Below are 27093 nucleotides of genomic sequence, written 5' to 3' on the forward strand. Positions count from 1 at the left end.
TCCTATTGCACAATGCTGTTTTCGGCATATCACTCATTATATTAATATTACATTATATTATAAATATAATATTAAATGAACTTGTTATATGACTCGTTATATTAAATCATATAATAACTATATTAAATATAATATTAAATACAATTATATTATAACTATATTAAATGTTATATAAAATAAACTTGTTATATCACTGGTTTTATTAATATATTATAAATATACACTTGTTTTCACTCATAATAATAAATGCTATAAATATATTAAATTTACTATTAATTTTTATATCGCTTGTTATATTAAATTATATTATAAATATATTAAATGCAGGCCTGTCGTACAACTCTTGTAAGATGCGCGCTAAAAGAGCCATCTGACTACCCGACGATCTATGAAACACGATTTGCTGGCAGATCGGCCCCATCCGGCCCCTGTCTAGTCACCCGTTTTTCCTTCTTTAAAGACTCAATCCTTCGTCGGTCGTTGTTCTCATCTTAGATTCACGAGCCGTATATAGAACCCGTGCAGGTTTAAATCCCCTCGCTGTATTAGCCTCTACCACTTCCACTGGGAAGCTACTCATGTCATACGCCTAACCTGTAGATTTATCTTTATGGCAACTAGCTGGGGGGGGGGCATGTTTAGGGGCATCTTGTTGAGTAACTTAGTGAAATGCTGCATGGGCAGCGAGCTGGCGGGGTCAGTGTAACGAAGGCCATGATTGCCCTTTGAAGGAACAGCGATGGGATGTTTGGGCTGTGGCTTCACCCCACGACGAATAGGCCCTGCATAATGCATAAGTAATGCAGGAGATTTAGCCAACGCGTTATACAGGGCCAGCTTCTGAGGAAGCGAAACGCGTCCCCCGCGTCAGGGTCTGGGTCCCGTTTAAAGGGAGTTTAATGCCTCTGACACCCCTAGTATAGAATAATGTATATTAAAGAACTCCGAGTGACCCCAATCGCTGAGGGAGTTAATATACATTCTTCCAAGACCACAAAGAACTTACCTGACGTGGAAGGAAAGACCCCCTCCAACGTGGTCCAGCGATCCTTGCCACGAACCGACCGCAGCAGCCAATCAGCTGCAGGAAAGCGTTCCCATCGCGGTCCATGAGAGCCCTGTTGGCGCATGTCCCCCACGCCCTGCACTGCAAATAGCTGGGAGAGGGTAAAGGGTTAAATCCATATGGGGGGGGGATGCTGCAGAATCCCCTCTATCCATTTGCAAGGGGGACCCTTTCCTACCAAAGATTATTCTGCTTTTTTTTTTTAAATAATCTTTATTTGTAATTATTACAGGAGCTCTGTGGACATTTATATATTTTTATTTATATAGCGCCATTATATTCCATAGCGCTGTACAATGGGTAGACAGGACAAGTAGTATATAACATAACAATTTGACTTACAGAAACAACAGGTGAGAAGGGCTCTGCTCAAAGAGCTTACAATCTATATATATGTATATACACATATAATATTTTATTTATATGGCGCCAACAACATACGCAGCGCTTCTTACAGTCCTTACATTCAAAGGGTGTGACGAACTTATACGATAATATAGATATATTTTTTCACGCATACAGACTCCTGGAATTGATAGATGAAAGTTGATAAAGGCTCCCTTCTCATGTACAGGATGGAGTCCTTAGTCGAATGGAATGCTTTTTATTGGTCCTACATAGAACAATATGTACTGTCACAAAACCTCAGAAGTCTCTTCTTTAAGTGGATTATGTCTTATGTTCCCAGGCTCTCCGTTCACCGTGTAGCGGACGGACACTTGTGTGATTTCGCACTTCCTGTTAGAGCGGCCCGGTTCGTGACGTCCCCTAAACAGCAGCATGTGAACGACGAGTTTAAAAAACTGTGTCGAAAGGCCTTTGGCCAATCCCGCCTCAGGTGTCATCCTAACAGCCAATCCGCACTAGGCTTTGTGTCCGCTGGGCCAATCCGCGTTTAGTTGTCATCCGCCGCGCCGTGATTGGCCGCGCGGATCGGAAGCGCAATTTTCAAACTGTGGCCGAAGCGGAGAGGCTGTGTAAGTAACGCTCCGCACGCGAGCAGGCGGCATCTGTGATCGGGATCGGAAGGTGAGACCCGGGGGTAGGAAACAGCCGAGGCCTGCGCTTGCTGAGGGGGTAATTATTTGTATCGGAGCGGGGGGGGTTGGGGGCTTTTCTGTGTATTGTGGCTCTCCGTTACCGGGTCACGGTGTGTGTGCGCGCTTTACACCTATGTGTATATACTTTGACTGGAGAACTGTCACTCTCGGCACCCTCAGCCATAGCGGAGGTTTATATAGTCAAAACACGTTCAGCCTGTGCCATTCCCCGCCTACCTACCGTCCCCGTTATCTGAAATGCATCCTTTGTGGCATGTCCGGTTTTTTTTTTTTGTTTGATTTGTAAATAATTTATTTAAAAAAAAAAAAAATTGATCGATTTAAAAACGTTACGTTTTCGCACATTTTGTTAAAATGTTTTCAGCATAAAATTCGGGTGGGGTACCAACGCCTGTGTGACCCAACGTGTGTACTACTCCAGTGGGTCTTATTAGAATCAGGAGACCTTTAAATACATAATTTAACTGTACAGGAGGAGAGCCAGAGGCTTAGATGGAGTGTAAAACGGTTTCACTTTACTGAGAGAGTGGTAGATAAGGGGAACAGCCTCCCAGCAGAACTGGTAGAGGTTAAAACACTAAGGGAATTTAAACTTGCATGGGATGGGCATATGTTAGATGAATGTCGGCACCGTGGTGTTACCCCTCTATACGTTACGATGTATACAGTGAATTCTCGCGCCGTATGCTGGATACGGAACATTCTGTTGGTTTCCATAGTTGGTCTTCCTTTAGAACTTGGCCTTGGAATAACCCCCTCGTTACTTAATTCTGCATCTGAAGGGGTTAACAAAGTGTAGCCCACCGTGAGCCGATGCGTTATAGATGTACGGTGACAGTTTATATTAATCCCTTATATCCCTCATTCTCTGATCTCTTATATGATAAAATTAGTTATACGGCGGAGGTTTAATGTTCACCCAGATTTATCTCCTTAAACTTGCTCTTTTTGTCTGATGTAGCGGGGAGAAGGGATCTCTCCCTCTGCTGCACGCTATATAATCGCTATATAGCGCCATCCTATTCCACAGCGCTATACAATAGCCACAGCAGAGCGTAAGTAGTCAACACATAAGAATCTGGATAGAGAGCAGGGGTCCTGACTACATCTCCCAGACTCCCTTGCCAGCCTCCTGGCATTCTGGGAGATGTAGTCCTGCAGCAGCTGGAGGGCCAGGAGACCCCCGATTTAGAGCGTGTTTAATAAATGGCAACAGATTACAAGCTCTTCAGGACAGGACCACGTTCCAATGATGTCCTGTTTACCCGTTGTACAGCGCTCTGGTATATGACGGTGCTATGTAGATCAATCACTTTATTATATACTGCTGGCCACCGTAACTTTTACAAAGCGTGTTGTCAGAAAGTTATTGAAAAGCTTGCGATGTGTGAAGCTGCAGCGCTCCTCGCTCTGTTATTACTGACCCCCCCCCACGCATTTATTTGGCTGGGGTGGGCCGGCCACTGGGCTGCAATCTGATTGGCTCTTTCATGTATACGTTACTCCGATTACATGTCAGGAATGTATAGATGTGACGGCTGAACAAGGCAGGCAGTGTAAGGCAGAACGCTCCCCTCGCTAATAAACTGCGTTTCCCCCGTAATACCGGAGACAGAAAACCTGTATTTATATAAAATCTAATGGAAAAAATGTAACCCCCCCCCCCATATCATCGAAATAAAACATATCGCTAGACTTCACATCTTACATTTACATCTCGCAGAAAACGTCCGCAGCGCTTCTTACAATCTGTACATTAGAACTGGCAGAGAGCTCGGCTCGCAGGCTTACAATCTAGATGGAGTGGGGTGAGGGGACGCGTAAGAAATAGAGAAAGAGGAGAGAGTGCCGTGGATGGGTGTTGGTAGATCAGTTAGAGCCAAATAGGTTGTACGAGTCTCTGAATAGGTCACTTTTGAGGTTTTTCTTGAATATTGAGCGGGGGGGGGTGGTGACCGAGTCTTCTCTGTCGTAAGATGTTAAAGGAGTTGCTGATCTTTCCGATGGAACGGCCCTCTGTATAGTTCATTCGTATTAATAATTGATTTCCGTCTTCCGTTGCAGGTCACATCGGAGCGGCGATGGCTACCCAAACGTCCACCATGTCCAGTAAGAAAGACGACAAAGGGAAAAACATCCAGGTTGTGGTGAGATGCAGGTAGGCGGCGCCATGTAACCACTGCTTGACTTTATTATACCGATATCAGAATAACATTCCGGCAAGAATGTGTAGGGGCCGATATCAGACATGCACAGCCCCGTTCCCTGCCCCATGGTTGCAACTGGGCCACAAGGGCCCCAATTTGATGCCCTGGGTGGGATCGTTCCACTGGAGGGTCCTGTCTGTAACGGCGCAGTAACCTGTCCTCAGTCATGTGACCGAGACCCGTGCACCGACTCAGTAGCTCCGCCATGGAGATCATCCTTTCCGCTGCACGCTCAATTGCTCAAGGGATTAACCCTTTGATCACCCAAGCACTAGTCGAGATTTAGCGCAGGGTGGAAGCAGAACCAGGTGGAGCAGCTCAGATATTTATACACAACATACTCCCACCAACTACCAGACAGCCCGGCGCCTCCATGCACTTCTATGCCCACCCGACTATTTCTGGGTGATCTCGAGGGAGCGGTGCCAATCCTGAGGTACCGATAGAGAGCTCAGGGTCCGAGGATTTTGTGTTCCAAAAAGCAACTTGACCCGTAGTTGGCACCCTGAGTGACCGGTGTTGGAAATGTCCCCGGGAATAGTTCCATCGCTATGGCTGGGTAAACCCCGGTTCTAAGGATGGGTAATAAATCCAGGTTTCCCAAATGAGCTCCGTCTCCGTAACCACCTCTGACGGTGACCCACCACGAGCCCGGTGTTACCCCAAAAGAACGACTTGGTGGGGCAACATCCGTAGCGACTCCGTTCCATGCGTTTGCGGCTGGGTCCCGGTCTGGCGCTGTCACAAACCAAACTATCCTGACTTTCCGCTCGGATTCATCGAGGTCGGCTGACTGCAGCTCTTTCTTTCTCCCAACAGACCCTTCAACTTAATGGAGCGGAAGGCGAGCTCTCACTCCGTGCTGGAGTGCGAGCCTCAGAGGAGAGAGGTGTCTGTCCGGACGGGGGGAATTAACGACAAACTGGGGAAGAAGAACTATACGTTTGACATGGTAACACCGCTTTACACGTAACACGAGTTAGGAAGAGTTTAGTAAAGATTCTTCTGACCCTTTCTTGTTTTTCTCCCCACTTGTCATTTTTGACTAAATTTTCAGGGGTTTTAGTTACGTTTCACTCCATTTACTTTTTAACGGATAAGCATGAAAAGCCTGGATCACGGCTGCCCAGAAGCACGGGAAGTGGGACACGCGTGTAATGTCCGTGGGCTATGGAGAAAGCACTAGCATGCTTTGTTTGTCCCTTGATCTGCTATGGGCCACTCCGGACCGTACAGAGTGACACTTTCTGTACCGTTCTGTGCAAAGTAGTTGTTTAAACCCCCAAAAAAGCCTTGTGCCTCTAGCTCCAGGCTCGTTAACCAGTAACTAGTCTCCCTTATTGCGAATAAATAGAAAAAAATCCTAAACTGGCGTGAAAATCACTTTACCTGATGTGCAAAAAAAATGCAGTGAGCCTGACCATCCGTAGGCAGAAAAACTCCCCAAAAAGCAAATAACGTTTTAATTAAATTTAAAATCCAAGACATATAGCGCCAGGAGACGCAAAGCCGAAGTCTCTCAGCCGGCTGCCGGTTACTTCTGATGCACTTCGTCCAAAATGCCGGACTAAGTCGTAGATACGCGGCCTTCCCTTTAAAGTTAGGTAAAGATGATTCTAAAAGCTCACTTTTTGGTTAATACTCCATAAAAACTGTTTAAATACGATATAAGGTGTCTCTGAAGAACAGAGCTGGTGGCCCTTGATCGGGTCCGCTTGGTGATTCCATGATCTCTCAAACGTTTGGAAGGCGTAGTCCGCGGCCCCCGGGACGGAGACACCGTTTCTTATTCTAGTCGTTAAACCCACCAAAGGAGTTGTGTAGAAAACATTTGCTGTTTTTGCAGGTCTTTGGCCCGGCCGCTAAACAAATCGAAGTTTACCGGAGCGTCGTCTGCCCTATCTTGGACGAGGTCATCTTGGGCTACAACTGCACCGTCTTTGCGTAAGTAAGATCCACATCAACAGGTGAACGTTAGAATTTTTGGACCTTGTGAACAGATGAAGTTGGGGGACCTTGCCAGGCTTCACAAGTCAAACGCTGAGAAGCCCTGCTCTGGTGGTCTTCTCCGGCATTTCTCATCCTGTTAGGATAATGTACGGACTTCCAGTTATTAGTTACTCCGGTTTGATTAAAAATACCACAATTCCTTGTGTAACTGGGTCGGCGTATTTCTACTGGCGGTCTGTCTGCTTCCCGACAGTCATCTGAGATCCAAATGGATTTCCAGAACTCAAGATGCCTTTGGTGTAAAGGAGCACGATTACCTAGGAAGAGTTACATAGTACATAAGGTTGAAAAAAGACTCGAGCCCAAAAAAGCTACTTCCAATTCTGCCATCGGGGGAAAAATTCCTTCTTGACTCCAAAAGGCAATCTTTTCTCCTTGGATCAAGAAGCTCTAAAATATTAATGTTGTTCTATTGATAGCCCTGTATGTCACGCCTTCCTAAATAAAATACACAGACCCCCTTTTTAAGGCATCTCGTGTATCTGATAGAACCACCTCCCTTGGCAGTGAATTCCATACCTTTATTGCCCTCACTGTAAAGAATCCCTTCCTTTGTCATCTATGAATCAGTACATTTAAGTAACTTCAGTCCATGGGGTCCTTTGTTTTTGCTTTTTACGTTAGTTCTGTGTGTAGTAAAATGTGCCATCTGTGCCCATAAAGACCGATTTATTATCTTCGGCTTTAGGTACGGGCAGACCGGCACCGGGAAAACCTTTACTATGGAGGGGGAGAGATCACCAGATGGAGAGTTTACCTGGGAACAGGTTTGTGATTGCTGTATTTTTTTTTTTTTTTAAATTTGGTTGTTGTAAAAGCCTCTATTTATGCAGATGTTATGGCTACCAAGGGGTTAAACGGATGGAAAGGTGGTAAATGGCTTTTAAATTGATGCCGTTTTCTGGAAATGTATGATCTCAGCTGCTCGGAGAACCGAGAGATCTTACAGCAGCTCAGTCCTCTGTAACCTGCTCTGTTGCTTTCAGGATCCTCTCGCTGGGATAATCCCCCGGACTCTGCATCAAATCTTCGAGAAGCTGTCCGAGAACGGCACGGAGTTTTCCGTAAAGGTCTCCTTGCTGGAGATTTACAACGAAGAGCTGTTTGATCTGCTGAGCCCGTCTCCTGATGTTGGCGAGAGGCTGCAAATGTTTGATGACCCTCGGAATAAGGTTTGTCCGGATCACCGCGCAGGTCTCCGGGTCGATGTTTAAGTCTGTATGTCTGCTCTGCGTCTTGGAGTTTTATGGTTAAAACATTTTTTTTTCTTGGGGGGGCAGAGAGGAGTTATTATCAAAGGTCTGGAGGAGGTTACCGTCCACAACAAGGATGAGGTTTATCACATCTTAGAAAGAGGAGCCGCCAAGCGGACAACCGCGTCGACCCTGATGAACGCGTATTCCAGGTAAATGAACGCTTTTTCTTTTCTTTTCAATGGTTTCTTATTTCTGTTGGTTTACGAAGAGGCGGTTCCTCTATTATTATTATTATTATTATTATTATTATTATTATTATTCTCATCTTATATATATATATCTCTTTATCTCAGACGTGACAGCCCCCCCCGCTTTAATCTAAAATGATTGAGGTCTGATGTATCACTGTGCATGCAGGTGGGGCTATTCAATATAATGTAAATAATGTAGATTATGTGATGGAATTAACATTTTAGAGCTTGTTGGTCCAAAGGAAAGTCTGATTAAAAGCCGGAAGGGTTGAACTTGCTGGTCCTGGGTGGATTGGCATGGGGGGGGTGGGCGTCATGGTAATGGTATAGAGCCCACAGACCTCGTGCTTTCTGGACGTATCTGTCTGTTTCGGAATATTCCATTTATATCACACTTTTACTCTCTGCAGCCGTTCTCACTCTGTATTTTCCGTCACAATCCACATGAAGGAGACGACAGTGGATGGTGAAGAGCTTGTTAAGATCGGAAAGCTGAATTTGGTAAGACTTCTTGAGCTCGGGGGTCCTTCTATAAAACTAACCTTTTAGTTTTAGGGTACATGTTCAGGTATTGCTCTATAATCTGCCTGGTCTTGATGGAAGGAGGTCGCCATTAACCTCACCTCTTGGTCGAGAACATATTATGAATTCCTTGACCGTTATGAGGACTAAATATTGTTTGGTTTAGAAGAAAATATTTTGCTTACTTTTGTTAATACTGTTGCGTTGACCTCTAATTTCTAATGCAGAATGTTTTTGGGGTCTCTATGGGAGGGACACAAGGTACCCATAAGGATTTCAACTTTTGTCCCGTTGCAAGCTGAAGTTCATAGGGCTTGTAGTTTGAGGGCCGAGTCCTACTACTGGTGATAAGGCAACGTGCCCCAAATCACAATGGTTTATCGAGCCATGCACCATATATTCTAAATTCTGGAACGTTCTATGGCGGATGTCTTCGTCTCCTAGAACACTCTGACGCGTCCGTACTTAACATGTCATCCTCTCTGCTGTCCTCAGGTTGATTTGGCCGGCAGTGAAAACATCGGCCGTTCCGGAGCTGTAGACAAGAGAGCCCGCGAGGCTGGAAACATCAACCAGTCCCTGCTGACTTTGGGCAGGGTGATCACCGCTCTGGTGGAGAGAGCGCCGCATATTCCATACCGAGAATCCAAACTCACGAGGATCCTACAGGACTCTCTTGGAGGCAGAACGAAAACCTCCATCATTGCCACGGTTTCTCCAGCGTCCATCAACCTAGAGGTTGGAACGCTTTTTTGTTTTTAACCCTCGCTGCTCTTCCTTGTTCCTTTTTGTCTTGTTTCTTTTTTTTTTTAATAGCGTTCCATGCCGTTTTGTCTCCTACGGCTTGTTTTATCCCGAATGCATCAATGCCTTTTATTTTCATACGATGGCTGCTTTTAGATAATGTTAGACGTTTGTCTGGATCCCAAAGCTTGATGTTCGCCATGGATATGTCCGATGCTGAAATGATTAGATTTTGCCCATAATTCCTTGTCTTTGCAGGAGACCGTGAGCACTCTGGAATATGCCCACAGAGCGAAGAATATAATGAATAAGCCCGAAGTTAATCAGAAACTGACCAAGCGGGCACTGATTAAGGTAAATTCAGCTGGAACTTTACACCCCTGCTATATCTTAATTACGGTTACTGATCTGTTAATAGACCCACGGAGTGCATCTCATGTGCGATTTCTTTATCAGTGAGGGATAACTAGCCCCAAGATCTGCCATTTTGGGAAACCAAGGCAAAAAAAAGGATTCTTTTTTGCACAAGGAGGCAAGGCGTGAAAAAGTTTAACTTCTAGCGAGGCTTTCCACAACAGAAGCTTTTGTCTTATAACAACTGGGACATTTCAGGAGCGTTTAGCCCTCCGGTGTGAGAAGCCACAGTCCTGTGCTGCTGCTGCTGCTGCCCAATGCTGGGGTTATTTAGCTTTGGTTGACTCAAAATACTTCCATGAGCCCTATGCTGTCATGTTGCTTGGGCCAAAATAATTCTTGTGAACTGCTGAGGATTTGTTTTATTTTTCTGGTTTATGTGCGTTTGCGCTGTATGTTTATCTGCGTTTTTTTCACGTTCTATGTTTAGTTGTTAATATCTGATCTATGTTTGTAGGAGTACACAGAAGAGATCGAACGGCTGAAGAAAGACTTGGCTGCGGCCAGGGAAAAGAACGGGGTCTATCTCTCAATGGAAAACTACGAGTAAGTTCCGCAGGCCTACGTGTTGCTTGCGAACAGGTGATCTGTGGCCTGACGCAGCCGACCAGGGATTTTCTAAAACGTATATTTGCTTTGGTCCCAGTGCATAGAATACGCTATTTCCCCCCCGACATTACCCTTGGAAGGGATCAGTCCGTCTCAACCCTTGTTTTGTTTTTTCAGACAAATGCAGGGGAAACTCTCGTGCCAAGAAGAGCAGATTACGGAATTCACAGACAAAATCGCAGCTATGGAAGAGGAGCTGAAGAGAGTAAGCACCTTCTACCGCCATAAGATAACTAAGCGGCGTAATCATATCGTTGCTTGGCCCGGTTCGTATCTCGGTTGATCGGGCGCAGCTCGGGTTGACGTAACTGAACCGGCTCGTTGTATTTGGCAGGTAACGGAGCTCTTTGCAGACAGTAAGAAGGAGCTGGAAGAGTACACCACGGCTCTGCAGCATAAAGAGAAGGCGCTCGACGAAACTAACCGCAACCTGCAAGAGTCCAAGCTGCAGCTGGCGCGGGAGGCGTTCGTGGTGTCCGTCCTCGAGAACACGGAGAAGGAGCTGCACAGCAAAGCGAATAAGGTAGCCACGAGCCTTCTGCGTGTGGCCGCGTCTGCTGCGCTACTGCCGACTTATGTTTCCTATATCGTAGGAATTACACGTGCGATTCTCTGATGCCTGGCAGCAAATGGCAATGACTCCTTACTAAACTGTTATCCCATGTCATTTTAAATGAAGTAATTGTGCATGAAAACGATGTGCCATCTGGCAAAGCAAGAATCAGAACATGAATATAATAGCATCCAGGATGGGAGAGGAATAAGTCTTTTAAAGAAAATGCCTGAAAATAGAAAGTACCGGCTTTATCTGTGCTCTGAGCCGGCCATCGCAAGTAACAGTCCTGCTCTTTACTCCTTTCTTCCTATCTTTAGTTACTGAGCACGGTTCAAGAAACAACCAGAGATGTGTCTGGTCTGCACGAGAAGCTGGATCGCAAGAAGGCCGTGGACCAGCACAATGCCCAGGTCCACCAAACGTTTGCCGACCAGATGGATAAAATGTTCAACGGGATCCAAAAGTCCGTGGATGAGTTTAGCGTCAAGCAGCAGGACATGCTGGACTTCTACTCCTCCACTATCAGTAAGGAATCCCCCCAGTTATACGCAGGACACAAACTGCACCGGCAGGGCACTTGGGGTATCATTGCACCAACTTTTAGGAATGGGTAGCGCTATGTTTTTTTATTTACGGTATAAGATAAGTGATCTACTAGGCAAACACCCCCTCCCCGACTGCTTATCCTACTGCCTGTGGCAAACGGTAGAATGACTCCGTCTTAATCACACAGCCAGACGCTCTGACTAATGAATATCTATGGAGGAACACAGACTTAATTAGTACTGCTGTAAAGAATCGACTCAGTGTGGTGTTTAATTAGGGAAAGTCGCGCTTAACCTTGCATGGCCAACAACGACGGCCTCCAGGTCTGCAGATAAAGGATGTTTATTGGAACAAAATAAGATAAAATCAGGGTCTGAAGGGCAGAACTATAATTCTCATTTTTCCGCCTGATGCGTTGAGTTAATTTCTCTACGTTGAGAATCCCTCCTATGTTCTGTATAGCGAGGCTGTCTCTGTATGTCTGGGGAAGCTTGGTACATAGCGCTCAGTTTTGATGGTGAATAATACTATATGTCACGTCATTGTTCCCTGTAACAGCGTCTGTCTCATTTACAGATGGCCTCCTCTCTGCTAGCTCGGCTGCTTTAAAACTCACGAGCTCAACCGTGGCTTCGTCCTTCTCTTCTGTCCAAGAAACTGTATCGAAGCAGGTGGCGCTGAGCATAGAGGAAATATCAAAGCAGGAATCCCTTTCCACCCAAGCCAAAGAGGACTTGGAGCAGCTGATGGTAAGTGTGCCCACGAAGTGTTTTTGGGAAATGACCATCTCACGTGGACACAGAAGGCAATGAGACGCTTGTTCCCAAGCATTTTCGGGGACGTTTCATTGCCTGAGACCCTCTAAGGCCCCCTTTATAAAATGAGGATTGTGATGGCCAAAACCAGCCGCATAAATTGCCTCTTGGCTTCCACGGCTCCTCAGATCCTCTTTGTAGACTGGGGTAAGGTAGCTGCACATATAGCAGAAAGGCAGCCCTGATAATGATCATGCCCCCTTGCCAAACAAAATCTGCATAGCGTGTATGACCAGGCATGGAGGAGAAGACAACGCGCTGCTTGTTTTATTGTTATAACTATAGCTGTCGGAGTATCCAGCCGTGTTGGGCAAACTGAGACCTTCCCGTTTTTCGTTTGCCCAAAAATGCCGCGGTACCGAGGTTCTGGATCTTTGAGATTTGTTGCCTTGTCTTGACAGGCTGATCATCGGTCCAGACTGGAAAAGGCTTTGAAGACCGAACTGCTGCCTATGGTGGCCTCCGTTTTAGACATAAATTCTCACTTGAGCCGCTGCTTGCAGAATTTTTCAGCTGTAGCTGACCAGGTGAGTTAATGATGTACTTCATGTGGCTGTCATGTTCAGAAACTACAGGTCAATGTAACATTATCCTCTATTTTCTTTCTTCTGTTAATGCAAAAACCACGGCTGTTGGACCCATCGGTCTTAAACTCTCCTCCGCCGGTTCTTGGGACGCTGCTGCGTCGCTCCTGTCTGCGGAGAATTGTCCAGAAAATATTGTTACCAAACTTTGGTGGCGAATATTAATTTTCTTTTGTCTTTAGGTTGATTCTCACAAGCAAGAAATGAGTTCCTTTTTCACCGAACACTCCATGATGCTTCACAAACTGAGGTTGGACTCCACCACGGCGCTGTCCAGCCTTCACGCCGAGTCCGAGAGCATGAAAGCCGAGTTACAGACGGCGCAGTCTCGCCACTCGGAGGTAACCACGCTCTTTCGCCCTGCGTGGTACTTTTACTTATGTTTGAAAGTTGTCCATAATACGCTTGGGCTTCACTTATTTTCCTGAATCCATTTTTTCACCATGCGCAATGTCCATTATATACGGTACTCGCCTTAGTTCCTGCTTCTTATGGCGTTAGAGGGCATTCCTGTAAAAATATCCTAGTTAGTAAAAAATGCTATTGAACACAAAGGCATCCATGTTTGTGTTCTTTCCCCTCCAGGGAGTGAATAAGCTCGTTGCGTCTTTACAAAACCAGTTAAATCTATTTGCCATGGAAACCAATCAGGACTTCTCTGGGCTTCTGGCAAAAAGTGGGAAGCTGCAGAACTCCGTCGGAGCCTTGCGTGAAGATCTGGATGGGTATGTGTTTGTTTTCCTATAACTGTAGTTAAGTATCTGATTAAAACCCTTTACCTGGGGGCTGCGGTCTGCCTTTAATATAAACTGTCTGGAAATCTTTTCTCATACCGTGAGCCGTGCGATCCGCACTGGGGAGTAGAGCCCTGCGCGGGACTACTTTTTTAATCCCGCTCCCGCGGTTTTTAATCCCGCTCCCGCAATGTGGGTGTTCCGCTCCCGCCACATTTGTGGCCAATCCTGCCCGCCTCCTTACCTGATTTCCCATGCAGCCCCGCGCGGCTGCCCTCGAGTTGTTCCCTCACGGCGTCTCTTCTCTTGCTCCGCCCAGGAACAAGGCGGAGTCACAGGAAGTGACGTCACATCACGTGACTCCGTTTTGTTCCTGGGCGGAGCAAGCTAGGAGACGCTGTAAGGGAGCAGCAAGAAGGCAGCCTTGCGGGACTGCGCGGGATTACCGGGACCCGCAGGTACAGTGCCTGACCGCCCGCAGCCCCAGCAAGACCGCCCGCAAGTTTTTTGGCGTGTCCCACGGGACCCACCTCCCAGTGCAGTCCTCTACTGGGGAGCTTTGAACAATAACAGCATCCAAACAGTTAATGGGATGTGATTTTAATTGTAACCGACAATGTCTTGCTAATCATACATTTGGGCTCACGGCTGAGTAATATCGTTAATACGGTTAGAGGAGTATTGCATTTATCAGATCTCCCCGATAATTTGCTGACCTCTGCGTAAAATCCACTCTCGTCTCAGGCTCTCTGTGGAGGTTATTGAACGCACGTCGTCTCATCGTGATAAGTTTGTGGGGCAGTCTGAAGGCATCTCGGCAGAGATCAGGACGCTGGCCGATTCCAACGCGGGGGCCGTGCAGGAATCCTCCCGGCATTGTGAAAAGCTCGCCGGCAGCATCACGGATATATCCCAGGACACAGAGCGGTGGTGTGACAGCGCCGGTAATAAACTGGTCTCGCTCGGCCAGCAGCATGTGTGTTACCTACAAGCCAGCAAAGCGCAAGCCCAGAGCTTACAGAAGGTGAGCGTCGGACCGACCGTACTGCGTTTACGTTCCGGGAGATCCATAATGTTATAAAGAACAGACGGCCTGTTTAATCGGGGGAACGTCTACACCATTAATACCGATATCGGGCAGTTAAACTATTAAATTATTCTGCAAATGGCTGGGATAAGAACATTAATTTGGCTCGATAATCTACCTGGCCACTTAAAGCCTTTACAAATGTTCTACCCGGTGTTCTTAATGTTTGTTTACACGGCATTGACATTTCTCTTGCTTGTCGCCGTGTTAAGGACGTGGAGGAGCGTTGCGGTTCATCGGTGTTGGCGATCACTGAACTGATGGGCAAGCAGCACGCTGCGGAGGAGAAGGAGCTGGCTGGCGTGGTGGAGAAGGTCGATGGCGACAAGGAGATGCTTGGAGACCAGAAACTGGATCTCCATGAGCAGGCGCAGAGCGGGCTCAATAAAGTCTACTCCTACCTCCAGGAAGAACTTCGAAGCGATGTCCCAACAGGTGGGAAATCTCATGGGAATGACTGCTTCACAGGATCCCAAATACCTGCTTTATCAGAGATTACTCTAATTTGGGGCAAGTAATCCACCCAGTGTGTGGTTTCAGGATCTCCTCGGATGTGCGCAGCTGTGGAAATCACCATTTTCTAGTGCTAAAGCCTGTGTTCTTGGCTAAAATAAACCTTGTCCTAGATCACTAATCCGAGCTGGATTTGCTTTCCTTTGAAACGATCGCTTTGTGTCCTGAGAATTAAATGAAACCCGGCTGGATAATCAATACTGCTTTTATAGAATAGATACATTTAAGGAAATAGATAATTCCTTTCAGTGGTTTTTTAACCCGTTTTTCTCTATTCTATGTCACAGGTACAACTCCTCAGAGGAGGATGTATTCTTATCCATCTTCACTCGTGAAGACCAAGCCAAGAGACGTACTCCTGGAGCAGTTTAGGAGGAATCAGCACGAGCTAGAGGACGTCATGGGCTCCATAGCTCCTGTTATGGAGGAACAGGTGGATCAGGTACCCGCTTGGTGTATTCCCCCCCCCCTCTTTCAAGATCACGTTATAGTCTGAATTTAATCTGCATCTTACAGTAAAGTCCTCCATTTTACATTGGCCAAAATGTCAGCAAACTACTTCATAAACTTATGGTTTGATCTATGCATTTCCTTAGACTAGCTGTATGGGAGCAAATGTGTTTTTTATTTTTTTTTCCTTGTAAAATTATTTTATCTTTTATATAGCTCCATAAAATTTGACTTGACTGTCCTGGTTGACTCTTTTTAACTCTCCTGTAGGATTCGCTGGAGGACGAGCCGGTTATTATAGATGACAGCATGATCAGTGAAAAATCGAGCGTCGACCTCAATGTTACCTGCCAAGAAAATGGCGGCGTTCCGTTTTTCCAGGTAATTCTTTTACGTTCCTGTCCCTTGATATCTAGGTCGGAGTCTACATATGTATTATATCAAGGAAGACGGAATAGAGGGCTACACGGGGCAAAGCGTAATACACGTCATTAACGACCGTCCTAATACCCGACCGCTTACTGAATCCCATGATCTATTGCAGGACTTTGATTATTTTAGTCTATAAAGTTGTGACCCAGAAAAAATGTATTTACTGATGATTTCACAAGAGGTTAAATTGGGACCCCCTCTGTCCATATACTATGGGTGGTTGCCACCCTAGGCTGAGACCCAATTGGCCTTGATTCATTACGGGCGCCAACCAAGCCACAAGGGAAGATTGCGTAATTTAGAATCCTTAGATGTACATGTAATGTGTAAAGTTTGTGAATTTTATTAAACTTTTTTTCTCTCTATTTCTAGCAAAAGAAATCTCTTAAAAAAGAAAAGGAAAACAAGTCAAATTCAAGCATTTTGGAAAGAACAAAAATTGTTGAAGACGGAGGAGAATCTCTTCCCAGATCTAAACTCCCGCTGAGGGTCCAGAATTGACCCCCATCGCCCGCGCCTTCTGTATAATACTCCGTGGATTCATTTGCTGGATGGAGCCGTCTGTCTGAAGTCTTTTTTACAATTTTAAATTCTTTTTTGTATATGGGTGTATGTTACGTGTGTGACTATTTTAACCGTGCGCGTTTTTACATATTTTCATGTTCTTTCGTTTCAAAAATGTTGTCTGCCTGATTCTCAAAAGTCACAAAAAAAAAACTTTGTACATAACGCACATCTGATTTCATGGTCCTTTAAACAGAATTGTGTGACAAATGTATTGATTTATCGTTAATGCTGAATAAATATGCTATGCATAAAACTTCATATCGATCATTTGAGCTGTTCTTCTAGATAGACTCCTGGTTACCTGTAAACGCTATATAATGCCTACAAATAAAAGGGTTACCCCAAAAGGGAGACTTCTGACACTTCTGCTTTAAAGAAGATCTCACTTCTCCAGTTCTGCATTTTGTTTTGCAGCTCAGTCCGGACTAAATAAACCCATATAATAAATCCTTCATATTAAAATATTTCTAATGATTCTCCGGATTTTTCTTCTGTTTACTCATTTTGCATTTTGTTAAATGATTAAAGTAAACTATTAACGTGTTCTTACTTCACAGCATTTTTGGCACCTGCCTGAAACTTTTTGTGCAGTACTTTGTATGACCACTGGGTGGCACCACGACCCCAGCCGAGTGACTGTTTTCTTCCCAATAGCCCACATATGTTATTTGGTGGCCACTGGCCTTAAAGTGCCGGAAGGCAGCTAAATTATCCGCAGTCTGGCCCTGGTGAATACTGAGGCATTATTTTTAAAGTAGGGACTTGTAACACAGCAGAGCTGAACTTCTTTAACATGGGACCCCTGGGGGAAGGGATCCATGGGGCCCTGGATAACGGCTATGGGCTTAGAGAACACAGGTGAGCTTTTTTTGGGGGGTGGGGAAGTGGCAAACCATAAAGGGCCTTAACGCCGGGATGAAGTTATATGATGGGGTAGGGGCCCAAGGCATATTTTGATATGATGCCTGAAAGTATTTGGTGGCCCTGAATGGGACAAGAGTGAGATCTGCTCCCCTTGGGGCATGTTACCCCTTCAGATCCATACCGGTCCATGTACTTGTAGATTAGCAATGAATTATAGTTTTGAGGCCCAGCATGCTTTCACCCCTACAGATAGATTGACCAGGACGAGATTTCTAGTAGATCACAGACCCCCACCCCTGAGCCCACCTTTATCCCCTGGAGGAGGAACAGATGGGAACCTTGTTTAAGGACATAGATCCCTCTCATACACTTATGATACACAGCAGCTGGAATGCTGTAGGCTGGGTGGCTTTGGGTCAGATCTGTTACAACACAGACCGCCGGAATTCTGTGCAACACCAATACAATAAAGTGAACTTTGCCAATGATCTTATTGTTTAAAACTAACTACAGAAGAATAGCCCCATGTATGTCAACATAAAGCATGTCATTCATTGCCTTATCAGACAAGATCATGTCTCAGCATGATAATAAAGCCAATTATATAGCGTGCAGGTCTTAAAGAGGCATTTGTGTGCCATGTTATACTGCGCATGTGCTGCTGAATTACCAAAGATATGTGCTCATGCCAAGACCATCCTTGTGCAAGCGCCTTCCTGTGATGGGAGCAGATAAACTGACCCCACTGTGAGAGTGAAAAGGGGTTTATAACACTGATCTTCTGATTGTGTCATCAAGTACAAATAAGGCAAAGTCTTGAACTTGTTTGTAAAGTTTTATGCCTAGGGCCATATTTACACCTAGCAGGACCCTATCTACAAAATGCTCTTATAAGCTCTTTTACCCATATTTCTGTAGAGTAAATATTATGGAATCATGAAGAGCCAGGACATGACAATTAATGCATAATAATTAATTTAATTAAATTCCACTATTTTGCACCCCATAAACTTAACTGAAATCTGACCCTAAATCAGCACACAATGTTAACCTTTGTTAACTTTTGTTTTATCTGGCTGTAAACAACTATTTATAAAGCACAATGATACCATGAATGCATTCACCTATATTAAAGCAGGGATAAAAATAAAAGATGCCTTGAGGGCCACTGGCAGGCTGGCTGAGCATCCTGAGAATGAGTCTGTTGGTAAATCCAGAAGCCCAGCACGGATGGTGCCTGTGACAGTTTCGCCTGGTCGCCAGTAGATGGCAGCATTCTGTTCTCCCATGAATAGGGAGTTTGCATGTAACCAGTTAATTACCCAACAAATTAACAAGTAATTAACAATTGGATAATGATCTGTTAGGTACTCCCATTAACACAGCCAGGATAAGCATTTTTATGGCATTAGTGTAATACAATCAGAGATGGTCTACAAGTGTGAATGTGTGAATTATCAGAGTTGCTTAATTAGTTTTAAGTAAATACACTGGCCCCTGGATTTTAATCTTTTTGCAAACACAAATAGTCAAAGTATTTTTTTTTCCCACTTTTTCCTTTGTTTTTGCCTAGTATGACCACTCTGGGTTTATTACCAGTCCAGGAAGCCAGATTAATGTTACTTGATTCTCAGATCCTGGGATCATTTTCCATATAATCTTTATTTACAGTAAAAGCCAAATAAATGGCTCTATCAGATCCTGTAACAAACACATGGGCACAGCCCTGTAGCTTAGTATCATATAAAACCCTAAGCACTTTAATGTAAACACAGCTCTGATTAAACTCATAAAATGGCTCATATTAAACAAATCACCTATTCTGCAGCAATACAGGGCATGCTGCTTCAACAAAGCAAATAAAACACAACCAGTTGGAGACTTTTAATAGTGCTGGCATATTCCTGATCCAGAAAAAATAAATTGGCTATCACTGTGTAAAACTGCTACAAGGAGCTGCCTGACTTTCTTCTATAAGTGAATCCATACAATGTGTATGGGTGTCCTGATATATGTGTGTATATATATCCATAAATCCACCAATCCATTATATACAGAATAACATAATTTACCAAAACACAAGGATGTAAGCTTATTGATTCTTTATCTATAATAATAATAATAATAATATTAATAATACATCTAAAATAATATTGCTGCTGCTACTACTACTACTCATAATGTAATTGCATATATAATTGCTAATACTAATAATAATAATTAGGTATTATTGCTATACAAATACATCCAATAATAATTATTAATAATATTATATAAAATACTACACGTTTATAATAATAACTACAAGTATTATTAATATTATTATTATTATTATTATTATTATTATTATTATTATTATTATTATATTTTCTATAGCACCACCATATTCCACAGTGCTGTAAAATAGGTAAACAGGACAAAAAAAAATTAACATGAGATCATGTGGATTTCCATAAAAAAGATGAAGAAGGCCCTGCTCCAAAGAGCTTACAATCTACAAGGTATGACTATTATTACATTATGTAATTTTCCCTATGGGTATTATGTTTTTTCCCTATGGGTTTCATGACAGCTAATCTTAGTTTTTAATAATAATTCTAATAGAATCCATGGATTGTACAGTATGTTGGGAAAATGAAGAGGAGGTGACTGGTAGAAAGCCAGGAGCTGGCAGATACTACAGTAATGGGTGACATATTAAGTGCATCCAGTTGACCTTTTTAGTTGTGATGAAATCATCATCCTCTCATTCAAGCTGAGCCCCTGTGCCCACCAGATCTGGCTAAACTCAGGCAGCCATGCCATGTTTCACATGCCTTCATTAATATGGGGGTCACGCTGCCCCCAGAAGCTCAGATAACACCAGCAGACAGTGAGATAAACTGGCAGGGTCTTCAGATGGAACTGAATGTTTCAGGCAATCGATTCATTGTAACAAGTCACTGATTGCAATGTTAATTATTACTGTATTATCTGACAATGCTCAGTCCAAGAGCACTCACCAGGGATCAGCCTCACAGACATGGAGTTCCCTGTCTGGATCAATAGCTCCAATCTATCTACAGGGGGTTGGAGGGCAATAAGAAATCAGTTTACCTCCAGAGATTGAGTTAGGCAACTGATACACACTTCCTACAGACAGTCTGACTAATCTTTTAGTAATTATTGCATTCCTAAAACAATTTCCCCCCCTTTCATTATTTCGTCAGATAAGTTTTATTACGTCAGATGTTTGACACATTGAAGAACCATAAAATAGTAAGGTGATACAATCAAATATTGTACAATGTAACAGCCAGGAGTATTTATCCATCAACTCGCATCCCAAACTTCTTAGAAGTGGCTTCATGTACGCAGCATATGTTTAATTTTCTTAAAAAAACATGAATTTAATCAATTTGTAGACTTTTCATGAAATGATATAACCTTAAAACCTTGGGATTGGTTCATAATAATTAGTAGGTATGGGTTTGAGTAAAGGAACACTTAGAATGTTGGTGATCAGCTTCTGAAGGACCTCGTCCGTGGTTAGGAAGGTCCTGAGGTCCTCAGAGATGTCCATGGAGCCCCGTGGTGAAGCCATCTCTATAATCTCATCACTTGATAGTGATGATTATTTGCTTTTCAGGGCTCATTCTTGTTAGACTGAGATAAGACACCTATTAAAAAAACAAAGTCAACAAAGTTACAAGAAACGGCGCCATGGAGACAAAGGAGATGTCTTGTTAAACATCAATGAGGTTGGCGAGAGAAGATGGAGTGAGAACGAGGAAGGAGGAGATGGTGGGGAGAGGGCATGGGTGGAGGTAGTGGGGTGAGAATTGTGAAGGAGAAGACAAGATGGAAAGATGGGAGAAGGGTAAAGGATGAGGAGTGGGGTAGGGGAACAGGATGGGGTAGGGAACATGATTGGGGTAGGAATAGGGCATTCAGCAGAGGAGAAGGAGAGAGCATGGGGTAAAGATATGGAGATGGGATGGCCACATGGGGTGAAGACAAGAAGCAAAAGATCCATATCTAAACAGGTTGGGGGTTTGTTTTCTGAATTAACCTGCTGCCAATTTGCATCTTTTCTGCAAATGTCCACCAATTCCCACAATCCTTACCACATTGTGGATGCTGAGAACTGTAGTCGAATAGAAGGCTGGTGATCTTGACATCCCTGGTCAGCAGATACCCACCACAAACACCCCCTCGGTCCTTGCCCTCTCCAAGAATATGTTGCTGCCTTGGAGGGGGCTTTCTTTAAATTTTTCTTCTTTAATGCAAAAATTCTTTCTCTGCACAATATTTATTTTTTTGTATCTTTAGATTTTTTTATATAAAAATGATCTTAGTTTTTTAAGAAAATGCACTGAATATAATAATAATAATAATAGAAATAATAATAATAAATATATTAAGTAAGTTTTACCTCTAACCTGCCCAGTACCCCCTGTTATAGCCCCCTTACCATCACACTTACCCCCTGCTATAAAACTCGCTCAGGAAGTTTTAAATACAGACTTTTTTCATATTTATTTCTGGCTAAGGATGGAGAGACTTCTCTGCAGGGTGTGATTAACCAGCATCTTAATTACAGACGCCTAAAGTGACTCTGGAACGCAGATTGCTCTTAAAATTAACAGTAAATTTATTGGATAATAAAGGACCCACAGAGTATTTATCACACAGGCTCCTTGGAGGATCCTCCTGCCTTACTTCATGTTAGAATATGAGGACAGATTTATCTGGAGTGTCTGCAGAACATTGCTTTATGGTAACCTTTACACTTTGATATACAACAAACTAATGAGCAATAGACTAATTGTATTATTTATTAAAAGGTATAGCGCCATCATATTCCACAGCGATGTACAATGGGGCACGTATATATTTAACCTTCGTTATGCTCATAGGACAGTGATTGGTTTATAACAGATAAAGAGGAATAGTAAGGGTTTTGGTAAAATTGTATTTCCGGAATGTCAGATTTCCTTGATGACTTATTAAAAATATTAAATAATTTTTTCATAGGAAATGTCTGATTTTCTTGGCATTATATTATATATTATTATATTTTTTTGGTAAGAATATGTTGTATATATTTTGCATTTTCTTGACATATAAAAGCTATATGGTAAATTGTGTTTTGCACTATTGCTGCCATTTGTATCATAGTTTGGGAGTTTTTGGGAAAATGTGCAGTTTTTTTACAATTTTTTTTCACTTTTGCTAAAATGTTCCTTTTTTTCTCAAGGTGTAATTATTAATGTGTAAAATATCTCACATTGGTCCACACAGAGTTATTAGAGTTACAAAAGGCATCGGGACCAATGGCACTTGGATAATGGTGCGGGTTTCAAAGGACCAGCTGGAGACTATTGTGCCCTTGGCATAGCTGGCATGGTTACTCGATGCCCACATCTCTCCGTCCTTTTAATTCCCAGTTTAGGGGCACTAGGAATTTCCAGGGCTCTACATTACTTAATTCTTCTACTTATTCTCAATGTGGCCCCTACTTTTCCAAGTGGCCTTGTTTCTATGGGTAGTAAAGGAATACCTAACGATACAGTCATCACCTGATTCCATGTCATGGGTTTTAAAAAAGGATTCATCATCTGATTTTCTGTTCAAATTACTTTTCCCTGGATTGTTGAGGACTTCGTAGGTTGTCATCATCATCATCATCATCATCATCATTTGGTCTACAGCGGCCTCCTTGTAATGATGATCAGCGAGTTATGGAGTGGGAATAACCCTCTGCATATTCTTCACTTTCAGACCTTTACTTTCCTCTAAAATAAGATTTGAAGACCTGGGGTCAGCTCTGGACACATCCACCATCTTGGTACCAGAGCAAGAAGGATGTGTTTCCATGGAGATCAAGATAGAACCAAAAGTTAGGCGAAAGCAAGAAGATCCTTGTGTAGGATGGTTGCGTAGCCTTATCTGGGGGTTTGACTGCTTTTACATACATGATCTGATTTTTTTCCTTTACTGAAAAGGTGGTAGATAAGTGGAACAGCCTTCTAGCAGAAGTGGCAGAGGGTAATACACTAAAGGAATTCAAACATATGGGATAGACATATGGCGAGACCAACAACTGATGAGGGTTTGAGTCATTACAGAACGACTAGTCGGGGGCCGAACGGGTCTGATTTGTCATCAAATTCTATGTTTTTTAGAAGTGAAATTCCATTATATCAGTTATTGAAATTGCATGTAATTTTTTAATGTTGTTTCAATCATTTTATCAGTTTACTAATTACAACTAAAATCATATTCGACTTACTAATTGAGTTGATAAACATAGTTTGAAAAGCAGATCATTTAGTCCAAAAGACAACGTTCCTCCAGAGTTCTGAAATGAAATCTCGTTAGTTATTCCAATACCCCTCGGTTATCAATCGGTGACTTAATGAACTCAGCTGTAAAATTCGACTCCGTGCAACAGTGATGACTTTTAAAGTTTATTGTTATCGGATTTCAAGCCTAGCAGTGCTTTTCACCATCCAGAACTCTACAGAATTTAACAGCCAAAAACAGCTGCTAGATATTTTACTTTTTAATAGTAAAAAAAAAATAAGCACACACAGTAATTAACCTCGGCCGGTCTTTGCACTAGAAGTCCCGGGCTCTGGAGGCACCACTCAGTTATATATACTCCTTAGGAGACAGGTCCAAAGAGTTGGTAGAACCTGGTCCAACTTATCAGGTGATGTCTCCATCCTAACCGGCGCGTTTCTCTTCTTGTTTAACCTGAGGCACAGTGCCTTGATGCTCTACACAGGGAAGATGAGCCTCAAAGCCCTCTGTCCATCTTTCCTCCTCTAATGCCCATCTTTCCTCCTCTAATGCCCATCTTTCCTCCTCAAATGCTCATCTTTCCTCCTCTAATGCCCATCTTTCCTCCTCTGATGCCCCTCTTTTCTAGGAGCTCAGAATGTTTGCTGGGTATGAGGGTATCACAGGGTTCTACAGCCCTAAAAGCCCCGATAATGGTGTAGTAATTGTGTAAAAACCATATTTCCATCCAAATTTACTGGGAGGGGGCATCGAAGGATATTCTTGCATGGTGTGTTGTGTGGTCTACAAGCGCCGTGATTTCATTATTATGTGCCATAAGATGATGGAAGGGATGTAGAGATGCAGGGGGTGTTAGTTTTGGGGGGGGTGGACATTTACTTCTCTCTAGCACATCTCATTTGGTTTGCACACAAGCCAGGGACCTTCTCTCCAGTCAACGCCACTTTCAACTGTCAAAAAATAAAATCCGTCGCAAAGTCGAAAGATTTCTTACTGACATTTCTGTGTTATGCACAAACACGACTACAAGCGTAGCGTTCTCTGCATCATCGTTAGGACCGCAGTCTTAAGTTGCCGTACTTGAAGCAGTTTAGCATCAGAGTGAGTGATTGTGTTATCAATGTTTGCCCTGTCGCAGACAGTCCATCACGTGGGGGTCCCCTATTGATCCAAGGGTGTAGTTTTTTTAAGAACGTCCCAGAATATCCACCTGACCCCCACCATCTGTAGACTGGACCAGTTTAAAGGCCACCATAGGCATTGCTCAGCCCTGGTTCACAATGAGAGAAGAAGTAGGAGCTGGGGCTGATCTGGGTCAGGGCTGTGGCCCCTAGAGATGCTTCCAAGCACTATCCTTCTCTTGTGATGGTGACTTTAACATTAGGGCCCCGTTAATTGGCAGTTAATTAAACACATTTTATGTCAATGGACATCTCTTCCTCCAATCCTTCTGGTTTGGTACAGCTGTATTTCTTCCTCTAATCCTTCTTGTAGCTGGATTATCTCAACAATAGGTTAATTTTGTTTATACACCCAACCCCCCCCAACCCCCCCCCCCAGAAATAAAAAACTATGGATAACCACACTTTTTATTGGCCTTTAAATGATCACAAATCACCTCACCTTTAACCCTTTGTAAGCCTCTGGGTTTTCATGCAACATGCTCCAGTTCCGTGGGGTTAATGTTACCATGAAGGAAATTCTTAACCATTTGGTCATCAGCATATCAATTAATATGAATGAAAAGCTGAGAACCACCCTTTGAGAGCTGCTCTTTATAACATGCAAAGGGTTAATATCATAATAATATGAATATATTATATATACTGTATATATATATATATATATATATATATATATTTACACACACAACCATGCACATGGATATTTAGATTAACCCTTTCAGCACTGCATAGCATTGTGGACCTCCCAAGCCCTTGAGGGGTTAAATGTATTGTTTAACCGCAGGGATTAGCTGTTTTCCCTATTACTGGTAATGGCAGGCACATGGATCCCATATGGAACACTCTCCTTGAAGCATGAAATGAATGAAGGTTTATTATCCTTGTATAAGTTGTATAATAACCGAGTCTCACCTATTTAATGTATTCCCACTTTCAAATCCTGATTGTGGCAGGATAAAAAAAAAAAATAATTTCCAATAGCCATAAAATGCCTCCAATTCACTCTATAAAATCTGTCACTTGGACAAAATCTGTAACAATTTCCTTTGTTACACTTCTTCACAATAGAAAGTGCAAACAAGTCTTTTCTTTTCTTTTTTTTTTTTTTTCTCCCTCCCCTTGTCCTAAAAAGTTCTACCTAATCCAAAAAAAATAATTAAAATTTCATGCATTTTATTGGCTTCAGTATCCAGCAGAGTAAAAATATTGGAAGTCCCTCACCCTCTATATAAAACAGGGCACAACTGCTGGACTTTATTACTTGTGAGTCTGTGAACAGAATCAAATCATAAGGAGAAATGTGAAGAAATATAGAACCCAGTGTGGCTGTAAACATCATACAATTAACTATAAAAGCAGCCCAGCCGATATTAAAAGAATATTCAGCTGAATGGCTGGGACACTGCATGCCTATGGACTTTATTGCTTTCAGATAGAGGGAAGGGAAGCAGGTGTGAGCAGCTCTGCGAAATGAAAGCGAACCCCTTCCTTGGCTGAGTGGATTATGCGCTGGGGCAGGAATGTAGCAACTGGCCCATTAAAGCCCCAGTTAAAGTGTTATTGCCTGCACCAAGGGCTTTGCACCCAGCCATCCCTGAGTGTCCCTTTAACCCACAAATACACACATTCAATCCACATGGAGCAGCCCCTCATGCCATCACATCCCATACATCCCATCATACACTATACATTATACATCATCTATCTATAAATATATTTTATATACATTATACATATAGACGCATTCAATCCACATGGGGCAGCCCCTCATGCCATCACATCCCATCATACACTATACATTATACATCATCTATCTATAAATATATATTATATACATTATACATATAGACGCATTCAATCCACATGGAGCAGCCCCTCATGCCATCACATCCCATCATACACTATACATTATACATCATCTATCTATAAATATATTTTATATACATTATACATATAGACGCATTCAATCCACATGGAGAAGCCCCTCATGCCATCACATCCCATACATCCCATTATACACTATACATTATACACCATCTATCTATCTATCTATAAAAATATTTTTATATAGGTTATACATATAGCACATTCAATCCACATAAAGCAGCCCCTCATTCCATCACATCCCATCATACACTATACATCATACACCGTCTATCTATAAATATATTTTTATATAGATTACATATATAGACGCATTCAATGTACATAGAGCACCCCCTAATTCCATAACATCCCATAATACATTATACACTATACATTATACACCATCTATCTATTCATAAATATATTTTTATATACATTATACATATAGACACATTCAATCCACATTGAGCAGCCCCATTATTCAAATACATCCCATACATCCCATTATATATTATACACTATTCACT

At 43.0% G+C, this 27093-nt stretch overlaps 1 protein-coding gene across 3 annotated transcripts; it reads left to right on the top strand.

Annotated features, from left to right (window-relative positions):
• The first annotated feature begins 1975 nt into the window (after window positions 1–1975).
• KIF11 (kinesin family member 11) lies at window positions 1976–16618 on the top strand. Of its 3 annotated transcripts, none has more exons than XM_053450274.1 (23): window positions 1976–2095; window positions 4192–4285; window positions 5154–5286; window positions 6181–6278; window positions 7033–7111; window positions 7331–7516; window positions 7625–7749; window positions 8202–8292; window positions 8809–9051; window positions 9316–9411; window positions 9929–10017; window positions 10198–10285; window positions 10415–10603; window positions 10954–11161; window positions 11759–11931; window positions 12399–12524; window positions 12764–12922; window positions 13167–13306; window positions 14060–14339; window positions 14615–14837; window positions 15203–15357; window positions 15636–15746; window positions 16170–16618. In XM_053450274.1, exons 2-23 carry the CDS (start codon window positions 4209–4211, stop codon window positions 16296–16298), a joined length of 3198 nt encoding a protein of 1065 aa, XP_053306249.1. In that variant the 5' UTR covers window positions 1976–2095; window positions 4192–4208; the 3' UTR covers window positions 16299–16618. The 3 variants fall into 3 exon arrangements, with proteins under 3 accessions (XP_053306249.1, XP_053306250.1, XP_053306248.1); XM_053450275.1 differs by having other exon boundaries at window positions 1999–2143; XM_053450273.1 differs by lacking the exon at window positions 1976–2095 and adding an exon at window positions 3889–3935.
• The last annotated feature ends 10475 nt before the right edge of the window (window positions 16619–27093 follow it).

This window comes from Spea bombifrons, chromosome 11, assembly GCF_027358695.1.
Source record: "Spea bombifrons isolate aSpeBom1 chromosome 11, aSpeBom1.2.pri, whole genome shotgun sequence".
Classification (NCBI taxonomy): Eukaryota; Metazoa; Chordata; class Amphibia; order Anura; family Pelobatidae; genus Spea; species Spea bombifrons.